Genomic DNA, 14,944 nt, shown 5'->3' with positions numbered 1-14,944 from the left:
TGAAAGGTCGGGTAGAGCTGGTGAACGTGTACATTACCTCCATCATATAATTGCCAGACCGTTTGCCTAGCCCCAGTTCACGTCTCATCAAATTAGAATGCTTTCTGTGGAATGTGAGCGCTCCGATGATCAGGCGATTTTTTTTGTTTTCAACACCTGCTGACCTGCGGACTGAGCAAGCTGATGATGCTCAGACATGCTGAGCTGAGACATCTCAAGCGTCTCCTTGACGGTGAGCAGGTGTGGTTGCCGTTTGTAAGGCTCGCTTTTCTGCAGCCGGACTCTTTAACTGAGCTATAATCCTGGGTTAAGCGTAGACCGAGGCAGAGTGTTTGACACCAAGATTGTCATCAGATACTCATGGCTCTCTGCCAGTCAGGCAATTAGGTTTCGGCATTGATTAACTGGCTGGTCTGTTCTGAGGGACTTTCGGATTATTTTCAGAAGTCTCTGACCGGGCAGCGCTGCCGGAAGGCATTGCCGGTTCGCTATAAACTCTGGAGTCATGGAAGTGCCGTCTACCGGGTTTGTCCGAGATGTGTGCTAAGCGACGAAACTTTCTGCACGCATTCGTCACTGCTCCAACATTGGTGATTTTGAGCTTACCTCAAGAACCTGTTCTCGCGTGTATGACAGATTCGGCACTCGGCTGAGCCCAGTGTGAAGATCGTTTCTCCGCTTTCTTTTTTTGGCTGGGAAGGACCGACAATATTTATCTGCCTGGTTGCCATAGTAAAAGAGGAGTGGAGCAGATTGGAGGGGCTGAAGTTAAGCATATTACTCTTTGGCCAAGCTCTCATCAACTTTTTCACTTTTCACCTTAAAAGGAAAGTGAGGGTGGAGAGGGCAGTGCTGCCTTCCAGCAAATTATTTGAAAGGTGAGTGATATGGCAACGATGGTCCGAGTGAACGAGTCTTCTCTGAGCATGCAATTGTAGATCGAGAGAGGAAGTAGTAAGGGTGACCACGGCTTTGTGGGATTTCTACGAGCAGCCCTTGCAAGTTTCTGCCCCGTTGGGAATATTTCTTGTCTGTATATTTTTGTTTCATTGTTTTTGTTATTCTTTTGTTTACACGCTTTCATCTAACAAGAACCGCCCAGAGCCGGTGATCCAGGCGGACGTGGAAAGGGCACTGAAAGAAATAATGCCCAACATTCTTCATATATAATGGGCAAAACAGTTTGCGGGAATTTCAGTGCTCTTTAAATCTGAAGCCCTGGCCGCCAAGTACTCCGTGGTTCCCTGCTGGAGTGAAAAATATGTGCTCCATCTATCCTACTCAGAAAGGAGGATGGTGTGCATAAAGATCGCTGGGATATCACCAGAGGTAAACCTATGGTGGATTCTCGCAGCGATCGTTTTGGAAGGGAGCAACAATCTCTTGGAGGTGAAAAGGACACGACGTGAAAATTGGTCTGGGACCAGTGTGGAAGTACTCCTCCACATTCAACCAGAAGCTATTCACATGATCCCAGACCTTATTCGCCTCCAGAATTACATGTCACAGTTGAGGGTAGAAGGCCACGGTGCCACCTGTGTGGAACGACAGGACACTTAAGAGCCTTCTGCCCCCAACAGAAGATAGGGAACTATGGAGGTCCCTTACTGCCAACACGAGGCCCCTAAAAGCCTCATCAACAACAACAACAACAACAACAACAACCAAACCAACAACGACTAGTAACCAAAGCAGTGCCAACTCCAGCAACAACGGCATTATCATCAACAACAACAGTAAAACCAATAAACGAAGGAAAATCACTAACACCAGGGAGTGAAGCTGGTGCATCTGTTGCTGGTGTTGTTGATGCTGCTGGTGAACTGAAGTTGCAAACCCAGTAACAACAGCAACCCCAGCAAAATCAGCCACAGCAGCAACAGCACCAGTAACTTCAGTTCACCAGCAACATCAACAACACCAGCAACAGATGCACCAGCTTCACTCCCTTTAACAGCAGAAAAGACAATACATAAAAACACACACAGCACCCAGGGGATCCCACAACGAAGCTTTCCCACTCCCTCCCTCTCTCCGTCTACTTCAAATCCCATCGACCCATGCCCTGATTCCACAGACTCATTCATTGGCAACACACAAAGAAAATGACGGGGAAACACCCAAAATAAAAAAAAAAACCAAAACAAAAAAAAAAAAGAAAAAGAATCACAAAAATGCATCAAGTCTCACATCAAAAAGCAGAAAATACACCCACAACTGCCACAGACACACCGACAGCATCACCAACCTCTCCAGCACCACAATCATAAACTGCGCCCCCAACACTACCTCAACTACAGCAACCGATCAAAAGAAAACACTTCCAAGAGTCACAACCAATCACACAAACACCTAACTTCCTGCTAGTGAGGAAGTCAAATAAACAATTGATGGACCTCTTATCACGAAGAAAGGATGCCGAGAGAGAAGGTGTGATATTTGGCACCAGCACCTTTCAGGTGCCGGAAACATTGGTGTTGGTTCGAATGCTTACAGAGGCAAATAAACTCATTAGGAAGAGTTTTCTGCAAGATATGGGAATCCCTAATGTAAAGACCACAATTAGGCTTTTAAAGGGACACTGAGCCACCTGACCTCCTAGTGGTAAATAGGCGCCTCTTTGTGTCTTTAAATTCTGTCCGGGGGTGTTTAAGTGTAGTATAAATGTTCGTGGCCTGGGGTCGCCCTGGAAGCAGGATTACCTACTCAACGACCTTAGGTCACTATCTATTGATGTGACAGCCGTCAGCGAAACCAAGATTTCCGACCACACGCGATCTAGCCCCCACTTTTGACGATTTCGAGATCTATGTATCTCTTAGTCGGCCTGAATTGATGGGTGGGGTGGGATGGTAGTGCTGTTTAGTAAAAACTTGGATATCGAGGTACGGACGATCTTCCTGGACCCGGAAGGTATATTGATGGTCCTGGATGTGAACAACAGCGAAGGTGGTACTTTCAGATTAGTCGCTGTGTACGCCCTAACTGGGGTGGGGAAGTCAGATTTCTTCAGACGTTTGGAGGTTTTTTTCCTTGGGACATCTCGCACTTTAGTTCTAGTGGGCGATTTGAATGTCATTTTGGATGCACACCTGGATAGGGTGGGGCTAGCCGATAGGAGAGGTAGGTGAAAAAGCCTCAGAAACCTACTCAGTCGTTTCCAAGTGGCTGACAGGTGCCGACTGGACTTCCCGAATACGCCAATGTGGACATGGGCAAAGAGCACCTGCTCTTCTAGATCGTATTTAGATAGGATATTCTGTAGGCCAGTCGATAAAAGTAGCATAGGTTGTTCACTCGTCGGCTACACAGGCCACAAATTTGTCTTCTGTACGATCGAGCTAGACAAAATCCACAGGCAGGACCCCGGGCACGGGAAGCTAAACGTGTCTTTCCCAGCGCGTCAAGCATTCAGAAACCGGGTTAACAAGCTAGTCCATCAGAAGTTGGCAGGTACAATCGTCAACAACTGTTGGTGGATAACCCTGAAGAGGACTATTAGAGTAGGGGCAGTAGGGTTTAGTAGGGAAATAGCCTTAGAAGAATCTAGGATCGAGGGAGAGTTAGATAGGAAGCTAGATGAGGCACTTAGGAGCGGCATTGCGACTGACGTGATGACGGTCAGATTGGCTCTTGATCAATTCTTCAATGCCAAGCATGAAGGTTGCGTCGTCAGAGCTAGGGTGCATGCCCTAAGACATGAGGAGACAAGCCGTTCGATGGGCCCGGGTGGCAAAACTGCAACGTAGCAACAAAACCACAATACGGTCTTTGACGGGCCGGGAACGGGCGTATGCTACACGAATCCAAGCAGATGTGTACGAAGTTTCAGCGGCACTTCGCCGAACTGTTCGGGACGTGCTGTGTGACGGGAATGGAGGTGGATTTCACCCCCTACCTCGACGGCATTCCGTGCCTTTCGGCCAGGGATGCAGAGTTCTGCGAAATGCTGATAACAGCCGAAGGCATACGGGACACGATGACGAGCTTCACAAGGAAGAAGTCTCTGGAGCTGGATGGTCTGCTCTTGCAGATTTATCTTTATATGCCAGACGTTCGGAGATTTCTTGGCGGATGTCTACCACAACTGGCAGAAGAACGGGAGAATACCCAGTGCTGTGAGCCGTGGCATATGGTGCTGCTGAGAAAGAACCCGAACAAGGGGGACCAATTAGATAATTTTAGGCCTATAACTCTGCTGAACGCAGATTATAAGATTTTGGCCTTGTTGATAAGCTGGTCGGTGACGCTCAGACATGCACTATCCCGAAAAAGATCTATCCACGACAACCTCCACCCACGCGCTACAGCATAGAAAGAGTAAGGAAGGAACATGGCATAGGTGGGACCCTGATCAATTTGGATCAATCGAAAGCTTTTGACAGGGTCGACCTTCAATACTTGGAGGATGTCCTTGCGGCGGCAAGAACATCCTGTTTTCAGAGCTTGTCCACCCGTTTTCAGAGGCTGGATCGCTGCAATGTAAGCGACATCTGTTCGGTCGTCAAAGTGAACGGCCACCTATCGGAATCGTTTAGCATCGCTCGTTCGGTCTGTCAAGGATGTCCACTCTCTCTACTTAGGAAGTTAGATATTTCGAGGGGTATGCGGAGGTTTCGTGTCGGCATATGCAGACGATGTCACCGTAATGTCGGACAGCTCGGAAATCGAGGTGATCGGCGCTACCTTAAGGGAATACGAAGCGGTGATAACAGCAAAAATTAATCAGGACAAGTCGGTGGGCCTGCATCTCTGCACCTAGAGAGACAGGTCCGTGCCAACCGATAGCGTTGTAGGGCGCTGGACGGAAGGACCGGTTAAAATGCTTGGGGGTCTAGTTTGGCCCGGACTTCCAGGTGGACAAGAACTGGGGGGAAGCGACGAGCAGGGTAGCCAATCTCACCCAGAAGTGGGTAGAGAGGAAGCTATCCCTGGGAGGTCGGGCGGAGGTGGCAAATGCGTATATCGCTTCCGTCATCTACTACTACTATCTGACCGTCGTCTCTTGCCCTGCTTCGTGGCTGATTAAGCTGGAGTGGTTGCTCTTCCGCTTTCTGTGGAAGGGACGTGTTCCGTTCGTCAGACGGTTCATCTGCTATCAAGAGCTGCTGAGTGGAGGGCATGCCGTGGCTAATGCGCAGTCACACGTTGAGGCTGTGTCATCTTCAGTGCGGAAAATCCTGTATGACAAACGGTGACCACATCTGTATGACAAACAGTGACCACGAGCATGTGTGGTCACCGTTTGTCACACAGGATTTTCCGCAGCTCGTCTCATTGACAGAACTACAGTCCTGAATCAAGCGTAAAGCAAGAAAGGGCGCTTGGCACCTGGAGTGTCGACAAGCGCTCACAGCTTTTTACCAGTCGGGCAATGCGGTCGGTGGAAGTTCCACTATGGAGTTATGTAGGGGATTAGTGGAAGGAAAGAGCGACGACGTACTTAGGGAAATTCCGGGTGTCGGGAGAGATCAACTGACTGGTCTTTTCCGGAGGACTTTCGGGCCGGGGCCTTTGGATAATTTCCAGAAATCCCTGGCCTGGCAGTGCTACCGGGGAGCTCTGCCGGTTCAAAAGAAGCTTTACAGACACGGAAGTGCAGTCAGACGGACATGTCCGGGATGTGCGCAAGACGACGAAACCGTCCTGCATGCACTCGTCTAGTGTCCATATACTTTACAGACTTGTGGAGCTTTGTCGAACAGCTGTTGTTGCGTGTAGGACGGATCCGATTATCAACTGAGACCGTCGTGAAGATTGCCCTGCCGCCTTCCTTTGGCCGGGAACAAAAGGCAGTTTTCCTCTGTCTGCTGGTTATGGCGAAAGAAGCAGTGCGGTGGACGAGATTGAAAGGACTGAAGACAGATACTTTCCTCTTCAGCAAAGACCTCATCAACTTTTCCAAGTTCCAGCTGAAAAGGGAAATGAGAGTAGTGAGGGGAGTTTTTCCTCACAGTAAATTTGTTGAAAGGTGGGTGAATGTGGCGAGGATAGCCCGTATGAATGGGCCTACTCTGAACTTTCGTTTGTAAACCGGAAGAATTTGAGAAGGAGAGAGGCACCTGCTGAGGTGCATATGGCGGTTGGGATAACCAGAATGCGGGGGTTTCCTAGGTTGTGCCTGTGAGGAACTCCTCCCTTTTGGGGAAACTTTATGGATCTTTTTTAAAACGGGGGCCACATTTTTCATTAACGAAACACTTTGAAACTTGGAACACTGGTAGAATGTGTCATATAAAACATCTTTTTCTCTTAGTCTTCTTAAAAAAAAAAGAAATCCATAAATTATTCCATGTTAAAGTTGTCGTATTTCTGTAATTTCAACCAATCACTGACGTCCATTCAGCCGATATACATTAAGTGCCGACTACATAAACAAACGATTCTGAAACAATTAACCCTAACCCTAACCCTAACTCTAACCCTAACCCTAACCCTAGGGTTAGAGTTAGGGTTAGGCTTAGGCTTAGGCTTAGGGTTAGGGTTAAAGCAAATTTAAAATGAAAAAAGCAAATAAAACGAAGAATCGTTTGTTTATGTAGTCGGCACTTAACGTATATCGGCTGAGTGGACGTCAGTGATTGGTTGAAATTATCGAAATAAGACAATTTTTTACATGAAATAAATTCGAATACAAAAATATTTTTCTGTTCTATAACACAAAATAGATAAGTATACGAAGTTTGAAAGTCTTTCGGTACCAAAAACACTACGTAAAACATTAATGAAAAATGTGGCCCCCGTTTTAAAAAAAGATCCAATTTTATTGTTTGTTTTGTTGCTTTTGTTATACACAGCATTGTTCAAGACCCCACTTGTCCCTTGTATTGTATCGTCCATATTTGTTTTGTGTTCGGCCTTGTGGCCAATAAAAGAAATTATTATTATTATTATTATTATTATTATTACTTATTCACCAAAGAAAGAACACAGGTAGTACTTATTTATGAATCCAGATGGGAAGTTGTAACTGGCTGCACTGGGATTTGAACCGAAATCAATGAGTTATCAAGATAGATGATGTAAAGTATAAAGTGCACATATTTACAACCAGTCCTTTCCTATAGGGCCAAAAAATTAAGGAAGGACGAACAATTTTGATATAAACTACTTTTTATTTCAACTTCCCTGAAAAAATAAACGGTAAGAAATACTAAATACAAGAGAAAAGAATTAGATCGCACTGTTGTGGTTGTTGATGATGATGATAATGATTGTTGTTGTGGTGGTGGTGGTGGTACTACTGCTACTGATGATGATATGATAATGATGATTAAAGATCCTAAATAAATTTGTTGAGTAACATCAAGTGGATAAGACAGCATTATCAGCAGCATCTTAGTTTCTCTGCTGCTGCTTCTTCTGTAAATAGTTGCTATTCCATCTGATTTCCTGGTCTAGCTTCAAAGATAGCTTGCTAGCAGCGGCGGCGGCGGAGACGGTAGTGGCGACGGCGTTGGTAGTGGTGGTGGTGTTAGTGGTGATGCTGTATACTTTCATCCCATGTAGAAACCACCACAGTCAACGCTATAGCTACCATCAATTCCCATCATCACCCCAACCACCACTACCACTACCACCACCACTGATAGCTCTGTCTCCCCCCCCCAGCAGCGTCACTACTCACCCTACCAACAAATGAAACATTCCGACAACTTTTTCCTGCCTCATCTATTTACAATTTCAGTTCCAGAGCGCTGTTGCTACTGCCATTGCAGTTGTAGTTGTTGTTCCTATTAACGATGATACTCATGATGAGGTTGATGTTAATACAAAAGTTCTTTCTTTGTTGATTGTTAATTGTTGTTGTTGCTGTTGTTCTAATTCTCTCACTTTTTTCCTGTTTTTAATTTACTTTTTTTGCTCTTTCTTTCTTCCCCCCTCCCCACTCCTGGTAGCTTGCCGCCAACTCTAAGAAAGATACACACCTCCTTTAATGCATACATACATACATACATACATACATACATACATGTGTGTGTATGTGCGCGCGCACGTATGTAACTATTTATACACACATACATATATGAACGCATGCACACACACACATACAGGCGCATGCACGCACGCACGCACCCGTAAACCATGACCAAACTTGGAGCGATGTCTGTAACTTCAAACCAACGTTACTGAACGCTATACGTTCCTAGAAGTAAAAGCAAGCTACACCTCAAACCAACACCCCCATCCTCTCCTAAAACCTCCCACGTCAGCACACTCACCCACACTTACAGATCATTGTAAGCCACCCCGCCTCCGCCTTTATCTTAATACAGATGATATGTTCTAATTAGAGGCTGTTGCTCCCGCTGGGCATCGAATCGACGACTAGGATATATGGTATCCGAATCAGAATCACTACTAAGAGACATCTTGTTGGCAGCCATCGCTGCCCGATTTATTTTCGAGTTTAGATAACCAATGCTACTGTTAGACTGCTTAGTACTCAAAGAAGTGGACATCTTACTATTATCGTGAGTAAACTTTAGCGGCCTAAACCATTCATTATTACGCCTAAAGTTACCAATGGCATCATTAAAGCTGAGGGATTTCACAGCCTCACCTGTATAAGTTGTAGCAGCAGGATTAGGGGTGTTATCATTAGCACTACTCCCACTACCACTACCACCAACACCACCACCACCAACACCACCACCACCACCACCAGTATTACGTGAAATGTGATTAGTGACTGGGTCATCGGTGTCACCGTTGTAGCCATCTTCTTTATCGGTCATCTTGGCATCGCGTTCGCAGTGGTTGTGGTAGTCGTAGTAGCGGCGATCGTTGTGATGGTTATGGCCTTGATAGAGGTTGATGTGAGTGTTGTCATCGTCGTCAGTAGGAGGATGAAGCTTGTACCTTGTGTAGCCAAACAGTAGAGATGATACGAAAACCCAGAAATGGAATGAAAGAACAGTTCCAATATAAGGAAGATGGTAGAGAAGACCTATAGAGGGTAAAAAAGAAACAATGACTTAGCAAACAACATATATATATATATATATATATATATATATATATATATATATATATATAGGAAGGACAACAAAAGAAAGAAAGAGACCTCGATATTATGCAAATAGAGGAATTTATCTGTAAAAATATGTGACACTTATTCAGTAGCCATGATAAAACTCCGAGTTTCGGATGCCAGGGTGGTAGCCCACGCCAACATCTCTTCAGTTATCCGGCTATTGAAAATTCTTGTGAAAAATGACCGTTAAAAACAAAGGGAAATTACTGTGTAGTGACAAGATCAAAACGCGTCTAAAACTGCGTATACTATCGCATGCACGCATATATCTATATACGCACGCACATATCTCTATATACGCACGCATATATCTATATACGCACGCACCTACGCATAGTGGGAGTAGTGCTAATGATAACACCCCTACTCTTGCTGCTGCTACTACTTATATGTACGTATGAGATAGTAATAGAAATTTTATACCACCACGACGAGACACATTTTGTATATGAGTGTGTATGTGTCTGTGAGTGTGTGTGTGTGTGTGTGTGTGTGTGTGTGTGTGTTTGCACGTTCGTTATGTACGACATAGTAAAGGATATTTTATACCACCACCTCCACCACGACACATTTTGTATATGAGCATGTATGTGTCTGTGAGTTTGTGTGTGTTTGTACGTTCATTACGTAAATGTACATCTGAGTATCTGTTTTAGTATATGCATGTGAGTGTATATGGGAGTGTATGTGTGTGTCAGTGTATGTGTGTGTCAGTGTATGTGAGATTGTATGAGTGTATAAGTGTATGTGAGATTGTCAATTACACTGATATAAACTGGCTATGTGAAAGAGTTATACTCGCTCCAACTAATGAAATGGCTGATAAACTCAATCATGAACTTCTTCAAAAGTTAACAAAATCATCAGAAATAACTTTTCCATCAATTCACACAACAATCGACCAAGATCAGACTGTTCAATACCCTTTTGAGTTTTTGAATACACTTAAACCCACTGGGATGCCTGCTCCTATTATGTTGTTTAGGAATCTTGAACCACTTCGCCTGTGTAATGGAACTCGCTTAATTGTTACTTCCATGAAGCCCCATGTTCTACAGGCAACAATCATAACAGGTAGTCACAAAGAAGAAAATATCTTCATTCCAAAATTTCCTCTTATACCTACAGATGTTCCAGTTGAACTTAAGGAGTTTCAGTTTCCAGCCAAACCAAGATACGGTATTTCAATTAACAAATCTCAGGGTCAATCTCTCAAGGTAGTTGAACTTCATCTCTCTAGTACATGATTCTCCCAAGGTCAATTCTACGTTGGTTGCTCACGAGTTGGAAGCAGCAACAATTTATTCATTTGAACACCATTACACAATGAATATTGTTTACCCTGAGGTGCTACAAGATTTATAGATCTTCAGTTCTAAATTCTATTATCATTACAATTTGGATATTTTAAAATAGAATATAGATATTTTGAAATAATTATGAGAAAAAATATATCTTCATATTCATTGTTTACTAATGTAAATAAGAACACCAGTAACACAGGCAACGCCGGGTAATTCAGCTAGTATTTATATACATAAATTATACATTATATATATATATATATATATATATATATATATATATATACACGCACGCACGCACGCACGCACGCACGCACACATACACACACACATACACACACACACACATACATATATACGAGGGGTACCCAAAAGAAACCGGAATTTTGCAATGTTATTTTATTCACTTAGTTTTACATGTTTACATTTTTATCGCCTTCAAAGTATTCTCCATTTAAAGCAATGAATCGGTCCAGACGCGCTTTCCAGTGCTGGAACTTTTTCACAGTGATGCCTTTCAACTCCCCCGTCCTTTTTTTTCTTTTTCTTCAACTCTTCCACATCTGCAAATTCCGTAGACCAGCTTTCATCACCAGTGATGACCTTCGAAAAAAAGGTCCGGATCAACTTCCAACTGTTCTTTCAGTTCACGACACACATTCAGTTGTGAATACTTTTGATCTTCCGTAAACAAATGAGGCACAAATTTTAATGCAACTCTTTTCATTCGCAATTCCACGCTCAGAATTCGTTGGCAGGAGCTTCAGGACACACCAGTCATATCAATAAGTTCGTCAGTTGTTCGGGATTGGTCATCCAAGATCAATTCATGAATTTTCATGATGTTTTCATTCGGTCGGGAGGTCGACGGACGCCCTAAACGAGATTGGTCTTCAAGCGACAAGTGACCAGTGGTGGCTCGTAGATAAAATTAGTGGGGGTGCTGCTTCAGGAAATGTTTAGCCATTGTTTTAATATTGTGTAAAAGGCAACAAACAAAAAGAATATTTATACATAAACTTGATCGGTTTGCGTTTTAGCCACTGCCGGGTGGTGTATTTAATTTGTTCACTGAATATCGCTGCGAATTCCCCTTGTTTTTCACCCCCACACCCACCCCAAATCACAAAACAGTTCTATACAAGGATTTTTGTATTTTTTTCATAAACTACGGGATGGCTACTGACATTAAGCTTAAAGATTATTTAATCTACAAGTATAAAGACAGAATTAAAGAAAAAAGACTCATTATATTGAATGTTATCGATAATTTCGAGGGGAAATAGGGGTTTCTTGTAGTTCCGCAGTGCCTATACACGAGCCGCCACAGCAAGTGACCATTCATAAAGCGTGGAAAACCACTCGTAAACTTTTGTTTTACTCATGGCAGCGTCCTTATAAGCAGTTAGAAGCATGACGACTGTTTCGGCCGCCGTTTTCTCCAGCAGAAAACAAATTTTCACGAAAGCACGCTGTTCCTTCATTTTAGCCATCGCAAAAAATCGACGAACAGGCAAAGCAAAGACACATCACGTGGCAGAGTAGGGACTACACTCGACGACACCGGTCGGCATACTGATGCCTAAAGGTCGCATCAAATGGCTTCTAGCTTGTCGTACACAGGACATTTCCGGTTACTTTTGGGTACCCCCTCGTATATATATATATATATATATATATATATATATATCTATATATATATATATATATATAATATACATACGTATATATGAGTGTGTTTGTGTTATATATATATATATATATATATATATGTATGTGTGTTTGTGTGTCTGTGTTTGTCCCCCACCATCGCTTGACAACCGATGCTGGTGGTGTTTACGTCCCCGTAACTTAGCGGCTCGGCAAAAAGAGACCGATAGAATAAGGCTTACAAAGAATAAGTCCTGGGGTCGATTTTTCTCGACTAAAGGCGGTGCTCCAGCATGGCCGCAGACAAATGACTGAAACAAAACAAAAGAGTATATATATATATATATTATATATTTTTATATATATATATATACATGAACCTCATTTTGTATGCTTTTTCTGGTATGTACTCTGTGAAAAAGATCATTTTAATTGGGGAATGAAACCATGAATTTAGAAAGTCGACTGGTGATATTTTTTAACTTCATAGCCTGCCTTAGGATTATCTGCAGTTTCTATACCAATCTGAAAACATTTTGTTAAACTGATGTGTTTATATGAAGTTGTGAAGTATTTTGCTCGGATTGATAATCACTTATTAACAACTACACCCCCCCCCCCACACACACACACACAAACACAAACATGCATGCTACTAGACACATACACTTCAAGGGCTATGCAGTTGTAATTCAAGAACAATTGAGATCACTCCAAAATACCCAATAAACAAAAAGACGGTGTAGTGCTTGGAACCCCAAGATGCAACCGAAAATGTTGATTATGTCACATTCCTGTGGAAGACATCCTTACATGTGATCAGCAGCTTCCCAAAAATGTCTTCAAAGTATTACTTCCCAATGTGACATGAACTTATCGTAAAACAATATACAATGCCACCCCAAGATAATACAGTCCTGCGATAAATTTAGAGAATCCTCTCTATTATTGAGTACATTCCTTAATATCTGCACAAGGAGTATTGGTGGAACATTTCCATCAAAATTCCTACAGAGTGCAAACATAACGATCATGGTAACCCATAATCCTACTCAGAAACTGGGATGCGTCCTGGTACTTGTACTATTCGGGAGCGCCAGCTCGAGCTGTTTGGTCATGTTGTTTGATTTTCCGAGTTAGATTCTGCTTATCGTATTCTCTTCTCTTCACTGAGGATCCGGGTGGGTTCACGGCTCGTGTTGGTCGACCACATGCCACACGGTCACGAAGATGAAGAGGTATCTTGCCAGAGATGGGGATTGACTGGGACTCTGCTCGATGATTACCCGGGAATATACCAACTAATGGTGAATGCAGCAACTTGCTACAACGGCGAATGCCCAAACAACTGACTTGACCTGCAAACATAAGAGGCCGAATAATATTGCTTGGTATAGTCAAGAAAAATGTATGTAACATCAAGGTCAGCTACCCTCCTGATGTGAATATCTCTTCGGTAATCAAAGAGTAAGCGGATAAATGTGGGCAATTTGCTTCGAAATCTTCAGCTTCTATTTCTAAAATTATAACATTCATACCAATTCATTGGTGCGTTTGGTTTTAAGAGTGAATGCCTAAATGATAATTTGGATAAGCTGTAACTTTCAGAAAAAGAAATCAATCTACCAACATGCACATTACAAACACATGTAAAAATATGTAAAACTTTTATCAAGTTCAAAATGTGAATTTGTTTTTGTTATCTACATTCCAATGAGAGAACTTTGTATTTTTGTTAGAAATAGTACTTTCCCTCAGATGAAGACACAAAATAACAAAAATGAAGAGAACGTACATACATACATGCACACACACACACACACACACACACATACATACATACATACATACATACATACATACGTATATACATACATACATTCATAGATACATACATACACACACACGCACACACATATACATACATGTGTGTGTGTGTGTGTGTGTGTAAAAATTTATGCGTGTGCATGTGTAATATATATGTACACATATGCACACACAAACACATATGTATGCATGTGTATGTATATTGTATATGTATATATGCGTTGGGTAGGCCATGTTGACGTATGAACGATAATGGGATTTCGAAGCAGCTGTTTTTACAAACCACAAAAGTGTCTTCAACACAAACCACAAAAAGGCTGAAAAACTGCATAAAAGGCAACTTGACAGAATAGCAAATCAAAGTAAACGACGGGAAGAACTAAGTTTGGTAAGAGCTGAGTGGAAGAAGCCTGTAAGGGAAGGCTGTAAAATTTTTGAAGCGGGTCGCCTTGAGCCCGAAAACCTGAAGCGCTGATTTCGTTGGAGCTGCAATCAGAAACTCAATGAGAGCAAAGTTTTGGAGGAGTGAAATATGTAGCCATGTCCTCCTTTCCAAGACTAGGTATGTTAACCATCTGAAGTCTCATGAAAGACCAACTGTGTGCAACGTCCTTCCTCTTAGACAGAGTGATTCGATGTGTGCAGTGTGTGAAAGAGCTTACAAGTCGATTTCGGATTTGAGGAGACTTATGACGGTTCACAGGGATCATACTTCACAAAGTGCCCTGCAGCGGGACTTAAGAGGGAACGTCAAAAATATCATTGACAACGAGGAATCTCAGTGGCGGCAATCATCTGTGAAGATAGAGCAATCACTATATATGGGTATGACTTAAACTGCATCTAGTTGTGGGACCCTCGCATAGAAGTTCCAGGATTTTAAAGACTGTGGAACCACCTCTTAGCCACTATTATTTCCAGGTCTACTATGACCCGGAGTAGTAGCGGGCATGTATTTTAAAAAATTCTTGGTAGAATTTAAATATAGACACCCGGGCACATCTTAAACTTAAACCATTCCGACCTGATTGACACTTTTGTTGTAACGTTGGTTATCTTCCCTGCATTTTTCTGTCTGCTTCTTTCTGTTTTCTTCCTTATGAGCATTCCCTGTTCAAACGCCATC

At 42.8% G+C, this 14,944-nt stretch overlaps 1 protein-coding gene across 1 annotated transcript in view; it reads right to left on the bottom strand.

Annotated features, from left to right (window-relative positions):
• Positions 1 to 7,095: 7,095 nt before the first annotated feature.
• Positions 7,096 to 14,944, bottom strand: part of LOC106870415 (uncharacterized) — a 141,363-nt gene continuing 133,514 nt past the window's right edge. Inside the window, exon 15 of the mRNA XM_089352355.1 lies at positions 7,096 to 8,950. Within this exon, the coding sequence (XP_089208481.1) occupies positions 8,268 to 8,950 (683 nt within the window). The 3' untranslated portion in view covers positions 7,096 to 8,267. The remainder of the gene's footprint in view (positions 8,951 to 14,944) is intronic.

Source organism: Octopus bimaculoides, chromosome 5, assembly GCF_046866305.1.
Source record: "Octopus bimaculoides isolate indiv1 chromosome 5, ASM4686630v1, whole genome shotgun sequence".
NCBI lineage: Eukaryota > Metazoa > Mollusca > Cephalopoda > Octopoda > Octopodidae > Octopus > Octopus bimaculoides.
Note: the sequence above shows the minus strand (reverse complement) of the source record. Positions and strands in the feature narration are given on the sequence as shown.